The sequence below is a fragment of the Indicator indicator genome, chromosome 32 (assembly GCF_027791375.1).
Source record: "Indicator indicator isolate 239-I01 chromosome 32, UM_Iind_1.1, whole genome shotgun sequence".
Classification (NCBI taxonomy): Eukaryota; Metazoa; Chordata; class Aves; order Piciformes; family Indicatoridae; genus Indicator; species Indicator indicator.
Genome location: NC_072041.1, coordinates 4,855,594 through 4,878,559, shown reverse-complemented (window position 1 = coordinate 4,878,559; position 22,966 = coordinate 4,855,594). Strand labels below are relative to the sequence as shown.

The window sequence follows — 22,966 nt, the reverse complement described above, 5'->3', positions numbered from 1 at the left end:
GATTACCATGCCAAACACACCTCCAGAGTTTCCTTATTAGTATCATAAAAAGCCTCCACACATTTGGGTTCTATTCCCAGCCTTGCTATTGACCTTGTGTAGGTCATTCAACCTCCATCTGCCTCAGTTTCTACATCTGCAAAACCAGGAATAATATTTTACAATATCCCTTGCAAAAGGTTTGGGACTGACTCAGTTATCATACAGAAACTGACAGACTAGAGAATCCATACACACATTATATGTGTTTGAGCTAGGTAAGGCATTTGCAGCAAATCATTTGTTCAAGTAACAAATTTTCTTGTGCTTGTAAAATATCTTTGGAAATACTTCCAGATTTCTAACTCACTCCAACCTACACAAGGACTCAAATTCATGTTTTGCTTTGGCTGGGTGATGAAGTACATGTCTTCTCTCTGGTCTCCTTTTAGCCAAGCGTTGCACTCCAAATTCAGTCGCCAGGGTTAACTGTTCAAAATGGAAATACTGAAATATATTTTTGTTTAACACTGAGTTTCACAAAAGTTAAAATGGGAGTGGCTATGCAGAACTCACACAGAAACCAGAGTGAAGATTAAGAAACATTTATGGGCATGTTCCTGCAACATAACACAAGTCAGATCAGTAGGTGAAACAGCTGAAAAACTTGCTACTAATATCTGCTTACACTGTCTGAGGACAGCTTTTGGAATTTCAGGACCAGGAAATAGCTCCTAAACAAAGGGATCACCTCATAAATAAAAAAGAAGTGAATAAAAATGGGAAGATACTCCCTTCTGGGCACTACATAAGAGCATGTCTCCTTTCTGGGGCGGCCAAAATCCATACCACTATACAGGTGTGCCCAAAGAGCTGTTCTCAGAGTTGAGGTCAATGATGAAGGGGCCAAGGATGCCCTTCAAAGATCTCTCTCTCTCTCCGCACAATTTTGTACACTACAGTCTTGTGGCACTGGAATCGTGCCGGGCCCAAGTAAGAACAGTGTTGCAGGGGAAGCAACAGTTTGATGTTCTAAGGGGCAGCCTCTGAGCAACAGCTTCACAGGGATGACAGCCCCACACTCTTGAGTACCAAGTCTAACAACCAGAGAGAAGAACTTACCCTTCAGAGCCACCAGAGTAGATGAAGCTCACTAGAATAAGCTTGATTCTTGTCTTCCCCTAATTCCTCCCTGATTTTATTTTTCTGCTAGTTGTGTCTCAGATGGCCTTAGCATGAAAAAAAGTTCTCCTTTTCTGAGGCAAGCTCTTGGCCCAGGTGAGGGCCTGACTCTGCAGATAAGCTACCAAGTGGCAGGGGCAGTTTGTATTCCTATTGCCAGTGCACATGCTGGTAAACAGCAACCTCCAGGGTATTCTCAGTAAACAGCCAGCCAGCCCTAGCTTCTAAGATACACACACGCACAAGCACTTGCTTTACCCGACACTGAACTCACACCTCACAAACAAATTATTTAACTACTCTATCCCCCAAGGAAGACAGTGATCATTTCAAATGCAGCTCCCTGCTCGTCTCTCACATACACGCAACGGCCTGATAGGTTAAATGCTGCCATTTAATTACAGTAATGGAACCTGCTATTTTTTGGTTCCCTTGAATCCTCTCTCGCTCTCTTTTTTAAACACATACAGAGTCATCTTTTAAACATGTGTTTTAGATTTCTGAGTTTCACAGCTGCATTCTGCTGGTTACTTGAAGAGCAGAAGCAATGATATTTTCTATGTACCTCTGAGCACCTAGCCTTTGAAATAGTACATATAAATGAAGAGAGGTTGGGGGAGATGCTGTAAGAAGGGACACGTGTGAACATTGCAGAGGCCAATCTGCCCCTTCATTTACTTAGACAGTTTTCACTGATTTTATTGAATAAAACTAACTTAACCTCTCCTACCCCTCAAAGCAGCTGGGGCCCGGAGAGGATAAACATGAAAATGCTTTGAAAATTTTACTGAAAATGCTATAAACAGCACTACATCGCCCTGACAGTGTATGGTTTTGTTTTTTTTTAAATATATACACACACACACTCACATATATATGATCAGGAGTCAGAATTATATCAGACCTCGCAGTTCTTAATGTATTTGACTCAGTTTCCAGATCTAAAATGGGGCTGGCATTTCCTCTGCTTCCCACTGAAATGTGGAGTTTGCAAACTGTCTGGAGAACATAAACGTCTAACAAAGAAGAGAAAATAAAATCAAAAGTACATTAAATTAATTTTATAATCTTGCCATTCCACAAAAGGTGTTACAAGCTTAGTCAGTTAATATTTCTAGAATACTTTGGCTATACAAAGCAATACAGAAATTTGGGATATATGTTTGTTAAATTCTTGAGCAAGCTGCAACCACTTTATTTCTCAAGTGAATTCAGGAAAGGGGCTGTATGTGGCCAAAGACTTGAGGGGTTTACAGTTAGTTATTACTGAAGAGGACATGTAACACAGTATTACATGAGCAGCACAATAATTATTTGTGGATTTTACAGTTCATATCGGGTAGCAATTAGAAAATAATCCAGAAACAAAACATAAGTATTCCCAAGTCAAAATAAATTCTTACCTATGCTAAGGCCATAACACTGCTAGAGAAATACCCATATTACACCTGTCCTCAGCTTTATTTGTCCTCTAAATGTGAAAAGCTTGTTTATTTGTTCTGTGGCAGTTGACTCACAATCAGCCAGCCACCCATGCATGGATATTGCCCATCTCCGTTCTCTGGGACAGATATCCACTGGTGTCTCTTAAGAATGGAATCTTAAAAGGTGAGGCAAGGCAGAGACAAAGACAAATTTAATTTTATCACATAAAAAGGGACATTTCCACATGGGCAGCAAGGACATGAATATCATGTGTATGCGGGGGCGGGGGGATTATAAACGCATTTTTGGCGAAATTCAATAAAGCTGATTCCACTGCATAAGGTCAGCAATTTACTTTTAAAAAATGATATGATTGCAACTTTTAATATAACCCATGTATTTGCTGCAAGATGCTGGAGAAGATTGTGTAATGTAACCACCCGACCTCTCCACAGGAGCAGAGATCACCCCATTTACCCTTTATTGTCTTGCTAAAAGCAATGCACATTTATACGGTGTGACAAAGTCAACAGCTTTAACTTCAGAGAGCCTCAGATTTCACCGAGAATGAATCTCTGCTCTTTTCTTAGGGGAGCAGAGTCTGGCCTGGACTAGGTTCCATCAGAAAGAATATGAAATAATGAATTAAAACTGAAATTCTCCTTTTAGCTAAGGAAAGAATGACTGCATTCCAGAATAAAATTAAGAGGGAACAGTGTGTGGCACAAAAGCAATAGGAGGATGTCATGTTCTCAGGCACACAAGACAGAGTAAAAATGTTGTCTAAGAGAATCTAGAGAATTACCTCATTCAGGAACTTATATTTTACTTTTCCTAGCAGGAAAGCATCATTAGGTCTGAGATGGATTTCAGCAGAAGAGTAACACAGATTATCCGAATTACACTCCCAGCTTTAGCCCCAAGAAGAAGGCTGTCTCTTTAGACTTAGACCACCAGGTTCATTCTCAGATCAGAAGAGGAACTGAATTCCTTTAATGGGAAGGAAAGCCTGGGCTGGATGACCATGAAGAGCAAATTCCTTGTATCACAAAAACATTTTTATACAAACATACATAGATTTCTTCAACTGTCTCAAGGTGAAGCTTGCTACAAAGGTCAAAACTGCAGAGCTGGATTAGGATTGCACGCAATCTGCCTGAGCCTTGACATTCTGACATTCTAGAGTTTGCAACTCTCCCCTCCCATGCGCAGCTGATGGAAGTAAATTCTCACAACCTCCCAGCAAGTGCGGCTTTTACTGCGGCAAATCACACACTGCTGTACCAAGAACTCCCAAACAAGCGTATCAAAGCAGTTGATAAACACAGCTAACATAAACCTCACTAAGGCAATAAGGTAAATGTAGTAATTAGCCCCATTTTACAGATGGGCAAGCTGAGAAAACTTGCCCAAAGCCAAGCAAGCAGTCAGATCTCCAATGTCTGCTCTTAGATTGTAACTACAAAAGTGACTTTCTTTTGGCATTCTGCATTTACTTTCATTTGAAAACATGACAAATTCTTAAATTTACAAGTCAGACTCAGGGTCTGGGTTTTTTTTGCCCATCACTAAGTTTAACAATTTCAGGACACAGAATATAAGTGATTCTTTTAGCATTGTCTTTTGGTATGGATTTCAACTCGCTCTGCTGTGATTGTATTCGTTTTTTAATCCTAACAGGAATGGAAATATTACTTTGACAGTAAACAAGGCAGATATGGCTCAAAACACATTCAGTGAGCAATAAGAGTTAATTTTGCAAAGCCATTTTTAACGGCTCTTTTACATTACATAGTTACTGTCAGATAGCCAAACGAAGAGACATCATTAGACCCATGACATTCCAATTATTTGTTAAAATTAAGCTTACAACCAATATTTCATAGCATGCACAACTTCCTGGGCATCAAATTGGTCTGTTCAAATTTATCAATAATTTTTAAGCTACAAAAACATGGCAAAGGTGAACCTGGACTCCTCACTGAAATCATGAGGAAATTCTGTGACCCAGTGGGAACAGATGTAGCAGACTGTTTATGCAATACACTCTAAATGAATCACCTCTCTTGTTCTGTGGAGTACAGCTCTAAATGGTTCAAGATCAACATAGGTTGAACCTGAAGTGAGAAAGGAAGAACATTACCACTAACATGACTTGTATCCTCTGTTACAGAACAAATAAATAGACATTCAGAGGATTGAAAATTTGAGCCAAGTCCTCAGTGTCTTCTTCACATCGTTAAACATCACAGGGGTGTATTTTGTGATGCACCTTCTCAATACTTCCCACAAACTAAACAAAAATATCACTGAGATTTTCATGGTTTTTTGCCTCATGTCCAGCAACACAGAGTTCAGAACCAGTACAAAAGAGCACAAAATGACAAGCTATCCAGTAACAGCAATGACATATTTTCCTGCTAGTGAAAAGCACTTCTATGACAGAATTCTTTAGTTCCAAATAAAGCTCATCAACAAACTTCTAGGATCTAATTTTTTCATACAGAAGGTGTTTACTCAAAAGCCCCAAAATTGTCGAGGGAAGTCATGATTTCATAACAATTCAAAATCTACTTTTCCAAATATTTTCAGTACAATGCTATACTTTTCTATCAATCAATCTCTTTTATTATCAGTTCCAGTATTACAGTCTCTTGTCTAATCAACCCAGAGTGATCTGACAAGTCTATATTATTTCATTTTATAAAAAAAAGTCTGTGCTTTTAAATGTTAATTCCTATTTAATGTAAAAACAAATTTCAAAACCTCAGAATTCAAGCTAGTTTCTAGATACCATAGAGCTATAAAACCCAACTGTTATAAAACAATGAAATGTACCCGAAGTACAATGTTCTTCTAAACTCACTTGTAGACATCTATAGTTTCTCTCAAACATACACAGATTTTTCTTAGTCATCTGGCTATTATAAACTTTAAAAGATAGGAGAAAGAAAGGCTTGCCTGCCTTTATACACTGCATCTCATGGCTAGTTATGCCTAAACTAACGTTAGGTAGTTTTCTGCCCTCTCTTTAGCTACTAGTGACTGGGACAAAAATTAAAAGATGAAATATGAGCAGATTTCTCCATGTGAGTAGTGACTAAAGAGATTTTTTTTCCAACCTTCCTCCCAAATCAAGGAATGATAGTGAAAGCTTTCTATCAGCTATGAAGATTTTCTTCCAAACCCCCAAAAACAGCCATTTCTGATTCCCCAGGATGCCCTAAGGTTGATCAGTTTATCACACTTTGCTAGCACTACTGCTGCAGGACTGTTTCTCTTGCCAAAGAAGCAAAAAAACCCCTTGTAAAGCTCATGACAAGTTCAGATATCACAAACAGCAGCAAAATTGATGAGGGAAAGGAGTCAGTGTGATGAATAGGCTGGTACCAAACGGCAAGTGACAGATATGCAGACAGGAGACTGGCAGGGCAGGGAGACATCTCCTTCCCAGCAAACAGATACAGATTCTCAATCATTTTCAAGAAGGAAACCAAACCAAGCCAAACCAAACAACCAAACAAACAAAACCACCAAAACCCAAACCCAACCAACCATACAAAAAAAAGACAGCTAATACAAAATACAGAACTGTGGAACTACTTTCTGGATCATGAACGTATCAATTCTTCTGGATTACAAGGCTCCAGCAGTGGAAATCTCTGTATGCTGAACATTATCAGCTGATTCAGAGAGGAACTGTTGTGAATTTGTTAGCGAGGAAAGCATTCATGTTCTCACTCTTCATTCTTTGGATCCTTAATAGGTTGCTTAGGAGACAATCAGCTTTCCCCATTTAAGCAGGGTTGTATTGACCCAAAGCTTGGATGGGAGGCACCTGAAGAACAAAGTGGTCGCACGAACAAGAGTAGGACAGTTTTCTTTAACCTAAACAGAATATTGTAAGGAACATTAGCTATCTTTTGAAATGATGAACAGAGGCCTAAGTGAGACCTATCAGTTTGGCCTGAACAGGAATTTTAGCAGCACAGGCTGCTAACTATGGTTTTTGTATGAGCTGTCACTGGACTCTCTTTGGCTTGTATCGTTTTTCTTCTGAAGAAAAAGCTTTGTAAAAATTGTTTGAGCTTTACTGAGACATGTTAAAGAATTAATTATCAAGTAAAGCTGAAGGAGAAAATTAATTTTGGAAACACAAGAGGTTACTTTTCTTTTCCTCCCTTTTCTGGAAGTGGGGGAGGAAAGGCAGTTATTTTCATCTTCGTGCTGGGGTAGGAGTTGGGAGCTGTCCAGTCGATAACCTGGCCATCAGAACAAGGTTTGTAATTAAAAGGTCAGTGACCTGGAAAGCTAGGGCCTCACTCTCAGGGCTTCTCAGTAATGACGGTGCTATTAAATTAAGACTGTTATGAAATCAATGCTAAAAAAGCTTTCATGGTAACGAGATTCCATTCAAGGGCATGCAAACTGCCTCATGAAATGGACTTAAATTATAAAAAGTAATAAAAGAGAGCTAAATTGAAATCTGCTAGAATTTACTTTCTTTAAAGCCCTCCAGCAGTGGGCTGTGCCCCCTTCTCTCAGGTCCCCACTTGGATTTCTTTGTCAAAGGAGAAAAGACAGGCGTTCAACTTCCAAGAATGCTAACTACAGAAAGAGGAACAGAAGTAAGCCAATTTTTTACAGGAGAATTCTGGGGTTGACAGCATTTGTTGCCAGGGAATCAGGTATCTTCGCGTTCTGACTGGAAAAGGGCATGTACCGTTAATAATTTCTTTGTCTCTTCAGAAATCACCATAGCCTGGAATCTGGACATTGGCAAAACATTCTGGAACTCTGATGCACTGCAAAAACTGTGCAATACCCATAGGAAATTTTGTGTAGTAACTCATTTCCTACCAGCCAATGTAAAAAACAACACGGTAGTACACACCCAAAAGGACAACACTTCCAACAACCTCCAACTCTTCTCACCAAGCAAGACAACCACTGCTTTTGGAAGCACGTAGCCCATTATGTTACATATAGATACAGAAGACCAAGCCAGGCTTCGTCTGAAGACTGCCCAACCCTCTGCGTGGATGTTTTCCCAATATAACTCAACAATTACACATTTACCTACCCTAATGCACTTCTGTTCTCCCACCACTATAATTTGAGCTCCTTATGCTTCTGTCTGTTCTCCCAATCCCACTCTGGAAAGGGCATTACTGTACTAATTTTACAGACTAAGAGAACAAGCAAATAAGAAAGAAGTTCTTCATCCAAGATTACATAACAAGATTGTAACCTAGTAATTTTTCCTTATCTTGCCCCAAAAGGCTAGCACCCTGAAAAACAGAGCTCCACATTTCTAGTGCATTTCCACCATTTTGCTCTATCTTGCCAGAACTTACAGATTCAGAGTACAGAAAACTAACAAGCCACATGAGTTACCGGATGGGTAACTGAGCAGTACAGGACATCTGAGGCAAAAGAGTAAGATGTCAGACACATTTCCACAAGGGTTTAAACCCCACATGCTGTCTAATTACTCCCAAGGCGCCGCTGATTCTGTGGCATGTCATCAGCAAAATCAGCGAGTTGGACAAAAAACAAACAGCATCTTTTTTTCTTTTCTTTTCTTTCAGATACTCTGAGGGGAAACAGCTGTTTCTCTCTTCATCTGAAGAAGTTCATGATAAAAAGGAGGAAATGTCATAAATTACATGAAATGGCAGCGTAAGCTTCAAAGAAAATGATAAATGATTCTAATAACTTCATGTTTCTCATTAATGCCTCTGTATTTGGGAGTTTAAAAGTGCTTAAGACAACAGAGAAATCTCATCCCACTTTTGAAAGGCCTTTTACAAATCTGGGACACTCTCACTTTCTCATCTTAAACACTATCATCTCACATTACAGTGAGAGCAGTTCAGAAAACCCCTGACCTATAAGTAAACAGGAAAACCTACTTTCAGCCCCTGCAATGACTGTTTCACAAGAAACAAACCCAGTCCAGCTGATGATCCTGCAGAAACCTTCCTTTCTCACTGCACAGAAACGTGAACAAAATCCAGTTCTTATAATAAATATTAAAGAATATTAAAAGGAAATTACACTTTATTGGGAATTTTTTAGGATGAGAAACTTTTTAAAAAGAAGAAAAAAATATAATTCAAGGTGGAACTATTTCTGCAAGTCTCAGAAATTAAATTTCTTAGATCAGGATTGTAGGGCCTGAAAGTTCACTCACAACTAACATTCCAAATCCTATCCCTGCTGTAGCTGGGGCAGTGGAAGGGCAGCAACCCTGTAGGGGTAGGGCACCTTCTCTTTTCCCTCCACATTCACACACAAGGTGATCCAGCACTATCCTCTCCATTGCAAAAGACAAGTATGAACACAGTGTAAAGCTGTCTATAGATATGAAAATCCTCCTCCAACAAACTTCTGGGATCCAGAAAAAGAACCACTGCAGTTTCTGCTTGAAGAAACTTGGATCAAAGTAACTGTGAAAAAATACAAGGGTACCTCTGCGTCATTTCCTAATAAAATAATTTTAGTAGAGACTCTTGTAGCTGAAATGGTTTCTACTATTAAAAAAACCAAACCAAAACAAAACAAAAAACACACCAAAACTGGGTTTGACTGGCAGTGAGGACTTCTCTACCAGACAACCTACCTACCTGCAAAACAGGAGTAAACATTACTGGTGGGATGGCAATGACTGTGTATCAGAGAACAGGGAAACAGCTCTACCAAACCCTGCAATTCCTCATTTACTCAGGACTAAACTAGCCACAACATCCACAGTTCAGGAATTACCTCCATCTACCAGAGCATGTAGGTACCATGACAGTATATACCTTCTGCTCTCAAGCACTGAACAGAGGTCATCTTGTAAGCTCAGTGGTCAGATTCCATATGGATGTATTTCCAGTGACTGCTGAGCACAGGCACTACTGGACTCTACTCCTTCCTATCTCCTACTGTTAAGTTTTCAAACAAACAATTAGCACAAAGGGAAAGAGGGATAATTAACAAATAGGAACAAACAAACAGCTCTACCAAACCATTCCTGCTCTTTAGTAATTATTAGCCAAGTAATTCATGAGAAGTATTAGTCGGGCCACAGTTTCTCTGTGCCTCCATCTCCCCATCCTTCCTCTTCTCCCAGTCAGGGATTTATTAAAATTAAACAGATTAGATGGAGCTCCTGATACTAAAAACTGTTCAGCAAAGCCTGCGGTGGGGAAGTGCAGAGCAAACACCAGAGACATTTGTCTCTAAATTGCTCTAAATACCTTCTGCAAATGAAATTCTAACCCAGCTGTGTTGAGAGAGAAAATGAGGAATAACTGGTCATTGTCAGCACAGAAGAAGATCAGGCAGTTATAATATTGCACGATATACTGGGGGCTAAGGATCTCTCAGCAACAATAGATTTTGTATCAGGTTACCCTGGGTAATCAGCACAGCTTTTAGGCTCAGCTTTCCCTTGCTTCATTGCTTCAGTGATAGAGTTGAAATCCCCAAGCTTTTATGATTAATTACTCCCCGTAGGTCCACATATCTCAAGGAAAAACTCATGGAGCACAACAGCCAAGAGGTTCCAAATTTTAATGCCATCCTGATGACAGGGCAGGGCAAGCAACATACCTATGTGACTGGAATGTTCTCTAACTGGCAATAGGACAAGCAGTGAGAGGATCACCCTCAGAATGATGTACCCATTAACTGCTTGTCATGACATCATTGTGAAAACACAAGACTGCCATTCCCTTCTAGGTCCTTTGGTATTCAAGATGAACAAAGTGGTACATATACTTGAACTCTCCATCTCATGACACCAGGTCTCAGGCGTCTCAATAAACAGTTTGCAACCCCAAAGCAAATAATACACATTTCACAGGCTTCCCGACTTTTTCAAAACTCAAAAACATCAGCTATAGAATCTGATGCACCCCAAAGTAGTTATGACTTCAGAGTGTAAGTGGGTCACTCCTCTCTGAAGTTTGGAGTTTGCTTTTTCACTATCAAAGTGCTTGAAGTGCTCCATAATGTAGGTAATCAACACCAACATAAGACTGTCCTTATTATTTACATCCTGTGGTAAGGATCTAAGCAATATGGTCCCAGGAGGGTAGCGTAATATGGAGTGAATTTCACCTGAAATGCACTTTAAGTTATGGGCTAAAAACTTCAGAGAGAAAATGAAAGAACAAAAGATAGTTTTGCTATGAGTCAGAAAATAAAATAAATTCTCAGTAGGCAATAGCCAAAGCATGTTCCACCTGTCTAAGACAATATAGGATTTGTCAGGATCTGTTCTATCCCTGCTACAGAAAAGGGCTAAACTCAGTCAGTAGTTTACCATTTCAGCCTGAAAGTCAGGTTGACCCCAAGCTTAACCTTAACCTGACCTTGTTTACTTTCACCAACTCCTTTGCCCTTCATTCCTCTCTCCAGATACATTTGACCTTTTCACCTAGAAGCTGGTCATTCTAAAGCCAATGTCACTAAGGATGGAACTGACCAACCAGTCCACAACTCTAGACTGTCCTCATTGCAGAAAAGACTTGACAATAGCTAATCCCCAAACTCCCAATATGTCTCGTATTCTGCAATTCCACATCTGGTGCCAATATTGCTCTAATTAGCTTGGAAGAAAAGAGACTGATATTTCTTATATGCTTTACATCTCTTTTTTGAGACAGACTGCTTGCTTTGTTCTTAACATCTCATTTTCCATAGCAATACATTTTGGCTTCACATTTGCTCAAGCTCCCTTATTATCACTGAGACCACAAACTTAAGAGTCCATACCTTTCTTCTTCAGAAATGCTCTTCTGGATGCAAGAGGACTTTGGCGGACTCGTGGGTTCTGTAAAAACTTCACTGCTGTCACAATCTGATGTGGGAGGATTCAAGAAACAGGAGAGAGAAAAGATCTAAGTTAGGAATGGTCAAATTCCTATTTTACATTATAAATTCTGTATTTCAAAATAAGGCATTGCATCCAACACATGGAGATGGTCTAGAGCCGACTGATCCAACTTTCAGAAATGGTTTAATGAGCATCAGAGTTTGTGGCTCAACTCTAATCAGACAGCACAGTTATGGTATTTTAACCTGGAAGTTTCCCACTAAATTATTCTTGGAGCACTTCAACCTGCACATTAATATTCTTAGAGGTTTCTGTCATTTATATTGTGATCTTCTTACCTAAGTTGGCTCCTCAGGTCGAGGTCAACCTTGAGAAAACGCATGCCATTCAGGCTTACCTAGTAAAATCGCTTCCTATCTATCTGACTTAAAGCTGCCTGCAAATTCTAAGAGATTAAGATGTTTTCTGCCATCATTCTTATTGACTGAAAACAATAAACTTCAGCTTGTCATGACTGGGAAAGAAGCAACTTCACATGTTTTGGATTACATAACAAAAATATCCAAAAAGCCATTTTTCATTCCACAAATGGGTGAATAGTTAAATTTACATCCCACACTGGCAGAAATCACAGATTACCTTTGTCTAAAGACTGACTTCTACATCCTTCTTTAAGGTGACAGAGAACTGCAAACCACTTAAAGAGAAGGTAAAGCATGGGATAATACTTAGTGGGGTAGACAATGGCTCTAGCATTTTACATTTCCATTTAATGCCAATGAAAGGTATTTGACTTTTTTCTTCATATGGTAGGTCCACTTTTGACATACTCTCTAGTACTGTAACATTATTACACGCTCCTGCACTGGTGATCCACTTTGCTTTTATACAGACATCTGATTGTGGCATCGAGGGAACAATGTGCCTGAAGTTAACAGCACTCAGGAGATGGACACGGCCATGTGAACTAGTGGATGAGATTACTTCCTTCCTCTGGAGCTAAAAATTACCATGCAGGTGCATGGATGAGGTTCTTCTCCCCAAAGAATGGCATAAACCTTCTCCTAAAATGGTGGTATATGCTAGACTTAGATTAGGCAGGTCCTGAAGAGTTTATCTTAAAATACAGCTTCTGAAATTCAGTTCTGAAAAGGTTTTCAAAACTTTTCACAGCAGAAAAAGAAGGGGTTTAAAAAAAAAAATAGCATCACTACTGAAATCAGTAAGTTTCACTTTGTGTTTGAATCAAAGCCTTCGAATATGCATTTCTGGTCAGAGAGCAAAGTTCTGATGGGTTTAATGGCACTTTCAATGTACTCCTAGGTGCATTCCATCAATGTTTTTTTTGCTTTTAAATTGCATCTCTTATTTCTTTAAATACATTAATCAGGCTAGTGTAGGCAAAACGGATCCATTGGACAATGCAATAAACATGAATTATCATCTATCCAACACACATAATGGCTTAAAAATACATAATAGCAGGTGTAGTTTAAATGATTAGTTATTACACCTGTGGTGGGTCTGATTCAATTGGGGAAAATCATCTTTAATAGGTTAAAAGGTTTAGATCACCAGGCTTCCCTTAAAGTGGCTGTAGAGAGGGTATGATGGAGTACGCTGTCATTACTAATTCATTTAAGAAAAACATGGGAGATACAGCAAAGAACAGCATAAACGAGCGAATCCAATTTAAACATCAGGTAAAGCAGAAAACACCTTTTAAAGAAGCATGATAAATGAATTTGGGAGAGAGATGAAATTGACATATTTATTTTAACGGGAATTTGACAAAGTCCCAGCACATTTCCAAGTTGGGAGGATAAAATGAATGGGGTATTTTTAATTCTTTGCCTTTTCTTATTTTCCTTCATTTCTTTCCTGAAGTTTACATTCAGTAATTTTGAGTCATAAAATACTAGAGCAAAATGCCCCACATAAAGTACACTTCAGTTTCATTTATGTGCACTTGATCTGTCTTCAGCTGAAACACAGGTGACAGGCAAATCACAGATTTAAACTCTGCTGATATTGCTACACCAGATGCAGAAATATAAAGCTCCCAAATTAATAACCTTAAGATAATATGCTGAATAAGAAAGATGCCCAAATGAGCAGACCAACAGATATGTGAACATATCAAAACCACTTTCCTTCTAACAATAATTACTTGTTTGTTTCTTCAGAAACTCCTCAACATTCCCTCCCACATTTAGCAAGCTAGAGACATGCACACACAGCCTGCATATCTAAAATTCTGCAGGCTCTCAGATTTAATTATCAGGTATTAAGCATTAAAAAAGCCCGTAAGAAATAAGCAGTATTTTTCATTTGTGCTATTTCAATCACAACCATGTAACATTTTATTGATTCTAACTTTTATTAAAACTTATTTTTGCCTGGTAAAAATGTAAATATTTCAGTAGTAAATTTCACTCCAAAGTAAACTGCTATTTTATCTCTTCCCTGCATCACTTCCTCCATTACTCACAGCAGTTTTAATCTTAAAACAAAATAAAATTACAGGCAACAACAAACTTCATAAAAAAAAAAAAAAAAGAACCCTGGTCATGTATTCCTCCTCCCAGTAATTCCATGTTTCTCATGTTTGTGCCTGCATTTATCTCTGAACATTCCTCCTACAGGCTAAGCTGAAGCCTCCTCATTTATATAATTCATCTTCTATACATGAGCAACTTAAGAAGCAATTTTGGCCATGTCAAAAAGCCAATATTTTCTACAAACACACACAAGAACTTTCCTACCTTCTATGGATCATTTTCTTTGCACAAACAAGGGCAACTGCAGTCCATAATTTAAACAACAGAGAAAGGAGGAGGAAGATGAGAAGACTTTGCAGTCCTGTGTATAGCCAAAAAAACTCATGCAGCAAATAGCACTCTGACTCAGCTGGCAACATTGTCCCATGCTCTTTCTGTGTCATTTGTGACATTTCTCCAAATTTTTATAGTATTAGGACACTGCCAAATAACATGTATTATATCACTACTTGGATTCTTAGATTGACAGCGCACACTGACCAGCAAACTAGCTTTATCTGGTGGATCAGATACCTATTTCTCTACCTGAAAGGCAGCGTATTTGGTGTTTAAAAGCAGGTCTGTTCCATACACTTGCTGTTGTACCACCACTTCTGCAGTGATATGATACACAAAGACATATTTCTGACTGGGGGGTGGTGGGTGGAATCCTGCAGCAGATCTTGTCCTACGGTTTGATTTTCTAATTAGAAGGTGAATGTTACTATTCATGGATTATATTTGTGTCTGGCCAAATTACATAAATTCAGGCCAAATAATCTGCTTCAATGTCAAAGATATAAAATGAAGACAGGAATTTTACTGCAGATATCCTGGGAGTGCAGCAAGCTGCCGAAATTCTGGACCAGAGCACAGCACTTTAACATTATAGCCAAGGTCCCTCATTCCCAATTTACTTCTTTCTTGTGTTAATGGGGAAGGTAAAGCCAGCCTTATTTTTTACCATGCTCAAAGCTGCACGGTTTCCAGTAAAGCAATCTAAACTACTTTATCAGTTAGTAGTATTAGAAAAACAAAGCATCAAATCAGAAGAAAAATAAAGCATGCAAGCGGCAAGTACCTACTTTCTACCATTTAAAAAGTAACACTAATCAATTATCGAAAATGTAAAAGAAAATCACCATTGATAAAAGTTCCAAAGGATTTGGTAACAGAATCTCATGTGAAAAACAGCATCAAAAGCCACCAGGAGCACAGCCTGTAAGAGCTCTAATAGATTTCCTAATACTGGGAACCCTCTGTAGGTCAATACTAAACAGCATCTGTTGATAGACTGAGACTTTGAGATGACCTGTGATGTAAAGGTTGGGTCTGAATTATACGTTGCAAGGGATGGTATTTTGTCTTTCTGAGTGGATCTGTATCTGTTTAAATGCAACACTTCTTTTCATTAAGCAGAGGCGGCACAGGCCATGAACTATGCACAGACAGTTTACATTACATGTGCGGAAGCAATCAACACGGGCAATATACATGACGTATGTAAAAGAAGTTGGAATTAATTTTTTTCCAGTGTATTAAAAAATAATAATATGGCAGTATCAACAAACACTCAACCTATTTCAGCCAGAGCAGAAGGCCACAGCTATAGGGCAAATGGAACTGATCAATATATTAGCCTACAGCAACACCCCCTCAGTGTACGTCTGTATGTTCGCAAGGCTCAGAAGATTAAATTGTCTGTGAAAGGTTTCTGTACTCCTACTCTAAAGGAGATACCCAGAATCCTGTTAACAAGCATCAGGCTAAAGCCAACTTACGTTTTAACAAGGGCTGACTTAAAAGCCTGGCACTGCAGTGAACAAGAAAACCCCTTCGAACGGAAATGCTGCATTTTAGTGAGAAACCAGTGCTCTGCCAGGACTACCTTGACAAATATGGTTATCGGTGGCACATGGAAACAGTTGCAAAGCAGCTGTTAATCAGGGAAACACATCATAGAACGCTGATGCTAGCACTCAGGAAAAAATGCAAAGGGCTAATTATGAAGCCATATATCTCACTAAAGAGGCACTGTTGCTTGAGATTCCAGGCAGAGCTCTCTCAGAGCCAGGGTCCTGGGACACTACATACACAATGTTCCACAACACAAGCTTCCTTCTCCCAGGACAAATATTTTCCTAATTCAGTGTTCTGGGCTACAGAATTCCTGTGAAATTCGTATTCCATAGAAACTGCTTGTTACTGCTAAAGGAATTACCTGCAGCTTGGTCAGGAGAAAGGAAACGCTTTAAAGCTCCTATGAGTTCATTGACATTTTAATGAAACCGTATAAACTTCCAGAAATTATTTCTATGGTGAGAGAATCAGTAACTGACAAAGTTTAGCAGATCTCCAAGTCATATCGAGAAAAGTTTAAAAATGCAGAATACAATAATTTTAAAAAACCCAAAACCCTTATGTAAAATAGAGCAAAGGGGGAAAAAATACATTTTAGAGCAAGATTCACACAAGTCAGAAAGAGAAAAGAACAAAGGTAAGGAAGAAACGAGGTTCAGACCGTATCTAAGATGAGCCACCCAGAATTAAAAGAATACAGAGCAGTAATCAAAACCCGGTAAACCCAGGAGAAATCCCAAGCGCCCAGAAACTCAGACCACTGAGAGTTCTGTGAATGAAACCAAACATCAGCACCGCACAAATGGAGGGGAGGTGAGCACATAGATCCCGGCCGCGGTCTGTTCCGCGGTGCTGGCTGATGGAGCAGGGCTCCCGAAGGCTCTCGGGCCGCGTTCTGGGGCAGAAGCCTCCTCGCAGCGTTCCCCGCAGCGTTCCCCGCATGGCCCTGGGACTGCAGCCGGGCACCGAGCGCAGCCCGGCAGGCAGGATCCGGCCGAGAGCGCGGAGTCACGGCGCCCCCTAGCGGCGCGCGGCGGCAGCCCCCTCTCCTCCCCCCTCGCCGCGGCCCCAGCCGTCGGAGCCCAAATTAAGTGTTTTCACTCAGTGGAAATGAAATGTTTTGCAAGATGAAACAGAAAGAAAATTGAGGTTTTAGGTAATTACTAGTTGGCATTTACATATCACAGGCTGGTTCAACACCTATTCATTTTCCTCTTTTATTTTCAATTTTTTAAAATTGCTCATTAAAATGAACACATGACAGGGACGGGGGGAAAAAATTACTCTTCCTCTTTTTCCTGAGGACTACAAAATCCAGATCTACTTTAAATACATTTATCTATAATTATCACATACAAAAAAGCCTTCCTTAATTTACATTAATAGGGTGACCAAAAAAAAAAAAAATTGATAAAAGCCACCAAAAAATCCCAGTGGAGCTAGCTGTCTTCATGTCATCTTGTTGTGCCTACCCAGTCCCAGTGCCAGCCTCCACGAAGCCAGGACCCCGCCACTACCTGTGTGTGAGGGAAGGAGCAGAAACAGAGGAGCTGACAAAGCTCCTGTCTGCACTGCTGTCCTGCTCCCAGCCATCCAAGCACCAGTTCAGCTGCTTTCAGAGGCTTTCTTGCCTTTCAATATACTTTCCCCTCATCTCTCCTACTACTCTCACTACAAAGACACGATTCCATACAGTCCCTGTTCTCAGCTTCTTTGTTCCAGGCGCCACTTCACACTTCCTCCAGCTGTTCATAAAGGTGTGACCTTTCCACCCTCTTTACTCACACAGAACCAGTCTTTCCTCACATAACCTCACCATTTCCAGGGATCCTGATCGGCAGCTCCAGTCAGGCTTTCTGGCTCTCTTAAGTCGGTGGCCTCTCCACTCAGATTCCCATTCTTCAGTTAAATAAATATTTCCTATGCAAAGTCCTTAATTTTTCTGTGTCCTTCAGCTTTCTTTAATTTAAACCTTGTGAAAGTCTTATTTAACCCCACAATGTATTCTAGGACAATTTGTATGAAAAATGCTATATAAAATAAAGTTTTATTGTATCATACGTTAAGGACATAAAACATCCCCGATAGAAGTGTACAAGAGCTGACATGATAGACTAATATATTTTAAGGTCTATTGTGTAAATATGTATTTAGGGAATTCTAAAGCATGGTATTATTGACCCAAGCCTCTCTTAAAACACATTGATATATGGAGTAAAAGCCCTTATGAAAAGTAGCAACTTCGTCTGTGTAGTAGTCACCTTTCAAAGTGAAATATCTCTGCCATCTTCATTTTTTTCTGATTCGATTTAAAACATAGCAGACATCTTGACAGAATTCCCCTTTTTAAGAGGAGTAATATTCCAGTAATACAGGCATAAAACTAAAAACAAGAAGAAACTTTTACACATGCTTTAAAAGAAATGTGTAAGAACTATTTTTATACAGAGAGAAAATGTGTCATCTCTGTATTTTTTTCATTTAAAAAGAAATACACCTCCGAATGAGACTTTGTAACATCAAGTTTAACACGAACTGTTACAGAGAAGGGATAAATGCTGGAAAAAACAGAAGAAACAGAGGAGAAAGCAAACTAAATATGTTAAATTGATAATGCATAATGCAGCTACAACAAATTTTAACCAATGAGTAGCATGAACCTTTTTTCTGGAGTTCAAACGTGAACTTTCTATTGAAAAGACCCTTTCAGAGGAAAAATAAACTCTAAACCTCCCCTTTTTGTACTTCTGCCTAAGCTGAAGTTGCAAGCTTCCTTATAATCACCACTACCACCAAAGAAAGTATTGCAGCAAGATGAACAAGGTGGGGGGTGTGGGGGAAAATAATGCTTGCAATCCAACTGCCAGCAAATTATTTGAAGTTGTGTTTACATAAAACCAGCAATAACCTCAGTGCTGAATGTACTGGATCCTCGTGGAGAGTACATGGACTCAAAGGTCAGTATCACATGCAAGGAGGTATCCAGCTCCCAAGCGTGGGTGAAGCCAGTGTGCCATGATAAGGTTAACAAACTGATTCAACAGGACCCAAGAAAGACACCAATGAGAAGGTGAAAGGTCAAAACCTACTAAAGAGAATCTGGTATTTTTAATTTTTCACAACAGTACCCAATTTATACATCTTGCTTCTCCCATCTCACAGCAGGAAGCTTAGGGATCACTGAGGTTTTCTGCTGTTAAATTAATGCAAGTGTCAAGCTGCTGAACTGAATCATCACTCTAAAGGAATGTAATGACTCAATGTCCAGGATGCTCCCAGCAGCAGAACTCAGATCATTCTGTGGCTCCACAACTAAAACAAATGCATGATACAGCTACCAGGGGAGCCTGCCAACACTTTTCACTCCTCTTTCTATATTGCCATTACTAGAGAGTATAAATGCAAGAAGTTTTGACAGAAGTGTCTTTTACCCTATTATCTTCACGTGCAAAACATAAAAAACAATAAAGTTGTAATTTGTTACATTTTCATTCTTTTAACTGCAGGGCAGACAAGGACTGCTGGAGGTTCATTCACATGCTAGGGAGCTACAAGATACATGATGATGTAAGGATAGGAAGTCCGTGTCAGATCTAACAATTACGCCTGAGTACTTAAAATCACTATTGAGTGGTAGACTCTAGAAGGCTAAATCAATCAAAGAGATGCACCAGAACAGGATCATTGTTCAGAATTACTCAGACCCTCCTAATTCCACAGTCAAGGGACTAGAAAATACCAGTAATAAAATGGCTTAGATTTAGTGCAAGAGGATCGAAAGTAGAACGCATGTGTGTAAGATGCTATAAAGATGTTTTAGACTGAAATGACCCAAATGGACAGGAAATATCAGCAAGCCATATTCCTTGAACCTGCTATTTCAAGAACCCCATTTAATAGAATTCTTAATCCGTGGGGAAAGCACATTAGAAAATGAGTGTTTTCCAGCAGCAATGAAACCCCAAACAATTAGAGGTGAAGTCAGGGGATTCTGATGGCATTATGATGTGGAAGATCTGAATTACAGAATGGCTCACCAGAACCTAATAAACAAAAGGTTTCATGTTGGATACATTCAAGAAGCTGGAAATTATGACACGTGCACAATAAATCATGCGAACCACAGTAGCTGGGAAGTCATAGCAAAAGGACTTTAAACACTAGAAAACCTTTATGTAAACTCAGCATTTTACTTGGAGCTCTTTGGGACAAAAATTGACCCTTTACTATGTATTTGCACAGTGCCTAGTGCTGGTCTGCAACTGGCCTCCTAGACATTTATTACAACACAAATAATAATAAAGCCTGAGCAGACCATGCACTTTGTTCCTGCTGTTAATTGCCCCATTAAGGGAAAAATTAAGTAAGGGGCAAGAAATCTGATTGGCCAGAGCTGCCTAGTCTGCAGGGACTGCAAGTGGAATAATTTTATAGATCCAAAAGCAGCTGTGTCTCATGTCTTTGTCCAGTTCTCAACAGAAGCTACATGACTGAATTTGTCCTTCATACGTAGGAACTTGCATGGGCAGCTCCAAAAGCAACTGAGCTTCCCTATCAACTCTTAGGATGCTTCCTCCACAATAGGAGTGGAACATTATGGGGGCAAACATGAGGAACATTTCCACTGTATCTGCCCATACCATAAATATTCTGCAAACAATGGGTCCACTTCATTTTCCCCTGGGGTCAGTTTCGCATTTTCATGGATGTTATATTCACTACTGAAAAACCAAAGCATATAGGAGTCAGAACCAGTTCCAGATGGTGCCTAACCACCACGGCACTGCATGTACCGAAAAAGAAAAAAAATCACATGTACTGATTACCAAACTCCTCTCTCTTGAAACACTTGAGTAAGATCCCACTGTCCTAAATTGAGTTAACATGTCCAAGAGAATTAGTTCTACAGAGAATCATACAAAAGCCAGACTGCTCCTGCCTAGTTTCTACATAGAAATTTGGGTCCAAATCAGGAAGGCCAGCAAAACCAGAGAAAGTTCAAAATGGCACTTGTACTGCTTTTTACTTTCCTTAAACCTTGGCGCAGGCAGCAGATGTCAAGGACTATTACAATTATGCTCTTTATGTGCTGAAAAATTAATAAACAATTACTCACTCCAGGAAAAAAAGAAAGCAGCCATTTCCTTGACAAATGCTGCAGAAAGCATCAACAATCTCTCTGAAGTCTGGGTCCATACCACACTAAGGGACAAACACCAATGCAGGAATAGCAGTTGCTGCTACAGAGAACTGGCACAACCGGAAGCTTGAGTCTGAAACCTTGCAATGTTCTCAAGACTCTGCTCCTGATCCATGAGGGCTATAAAGCATTTTTCTGTCTTTGTGAAAGAAGAAAGTGGATCCAGTCTCTAATGCTGCTTTGGCCCACATACACAGCCTCTTCGATCAATTTCTATTAAGCTACAAAGTCCAAAACTGGGGTAAGTGTTTCAAATGCACTAATTTTAACCCTGCTAGGCTAAAAAGGGCTGCTTTCCTGCATGGGAACTGAGGAGTACTTCTGCAGTGGTAGGAAGTCAAGCTCAGCTTTCCTCATGAGAATGGTGAACAGTACACACTTTTCTGAAAAAAATAGGTGAGATAGCAAATGTCTGGGACCTTGATAAATTCTTACTGCAATTTATTTGCAGCCTAAATCTTGCCTAAAATCTGCCATTCAATTAGTTCTTCCACAAAATACTGGCAAGTTCTATATTAACTTTCTTGAGAATCCAGAGGGAATTCAGGGGCACTTGCACTGAAAGGCTTCCAACTTCTTTAAAAAAATAAAGTTAAATAAATCCCACATATCCGTTTTTAAGCAGATCCATGCTACACAGTCCTCTCCCCAACTTAAATCAATGGTAACCCAATTCAAATGCCTTGCAGCTCTGTCTGAGAACTAGTGGAGAGATCAACGCTTTTTATCTTAAGGATTATGGATCGCCACTTGGCTGACTAACATACCCAGCAGCCCATTAGAAATACCACAAAGGGCATGATGTTTCTCCTTCCACTCCTCAGAATTGAGAAAGCAGCATATAAAACTTCACCCCTTCATGTTGCAGTTCTTAGCCTGCCTGCCTTGTTGCATACTCTAAACATACCAAGATTTATTAACCTTTACAGTAAAAACAAATAAAATAATGATGAAGTAAAAACACAGTGATGTAAGGGCTGCAGCTAGCACCGTTTATCTGTGGAAATCCAATTAGTGCTCAAGTGGCAGAGATACCTGGAAAAGTGCTCACAATCAAATCAAAAAATGATACAAAAACATTAACCTGATGGCTAAAAACTCCACATTTAAACATTTAAAGTAATAAAGGTGCTTTTATTGAGTATTTTCTATATTTCATTAGGTCCCAAATTGACGAGGAGCCCTAGAGATGTATTTCCTGGCCTTTTGGATCCTTAGACCAAATGCTTGACTTTGTTGTTGTTGTAAAATGAAAAAAGGAAGAGTGTTTCTTGCTTGAATGGTAAACTTCTGTCTGTAGTAGCTACTACAGCAATTGCATATGCAGGAAACACTGCAAAGCCTGCAAAGATAATCTTAGATCTCACACATTCATTCTGTAGTCACCATGAATGAGCAGAAATGTTCTTTGATTTACTTTTGCACAGAAGAGTATCTTGATTTACCTCTACTGTTGCGCTCAACCAGAGGTTCTCCTCTCAAAACCATCACATCATATCCCCCGGCTGGGAAAGTGACCGTATTGATGAGACAGTTGCTAGAAAGACAAGTACCCAATGTACACCTTGACAGTCTCAGAAAAGAAGGTAGGAACTGAATAAATAATGAGATTAGTCAAGCCCCGAGCAGTAGGGCCCTCAAATTACACCTTACAAGACTTGCAGAAAAAGCACACAGTATAATGTCTGTGCTCTATCTTCCCGAACACTGTCACTCTGCTGCTTTTTGTCAGCATTAAATTCACTCAAACTTATTAAAAAAAGAATCAGGAGAGGCTCAATGTCAATGAAGAGAAGACCAAACTTCCAAGTAAAAATTTTCTTCAGCTGTCTAAGACCACAGAAGAGGGGACAATAATACTTCCTAAGTTTGGGAACATCTGACAGAAGCCATTGGTTTGTTCAGAGCAAAATGCTGCACTTGCTTCTACTACCAATTTATGCATGCTGC

General features: G+C 39.5%; 1 protein-coding gene across 1 annotated transcript in view; it reads right to left on the bottom strand.

Moving 5' to 3' along the window:
* Window positions 1-22,966, bottom strand: part of PEX14 (peroxisomal biogenesis factor 14) — a 72,276-nt gene that overhangs the window by 27,941 nt on the left and 21,369 nt on the right. The window contains exon 5 of the mRNA XM_054394842.1: window positions 11,356-11,440. Within this exon, the coding sequence (XP_054250817.1) occupies window positions 11,356-11,440 (85 nt within the window). The remainder of the gene's footprint in view (window positions 1-11,355; window positions 11,441-22,966) is intronic.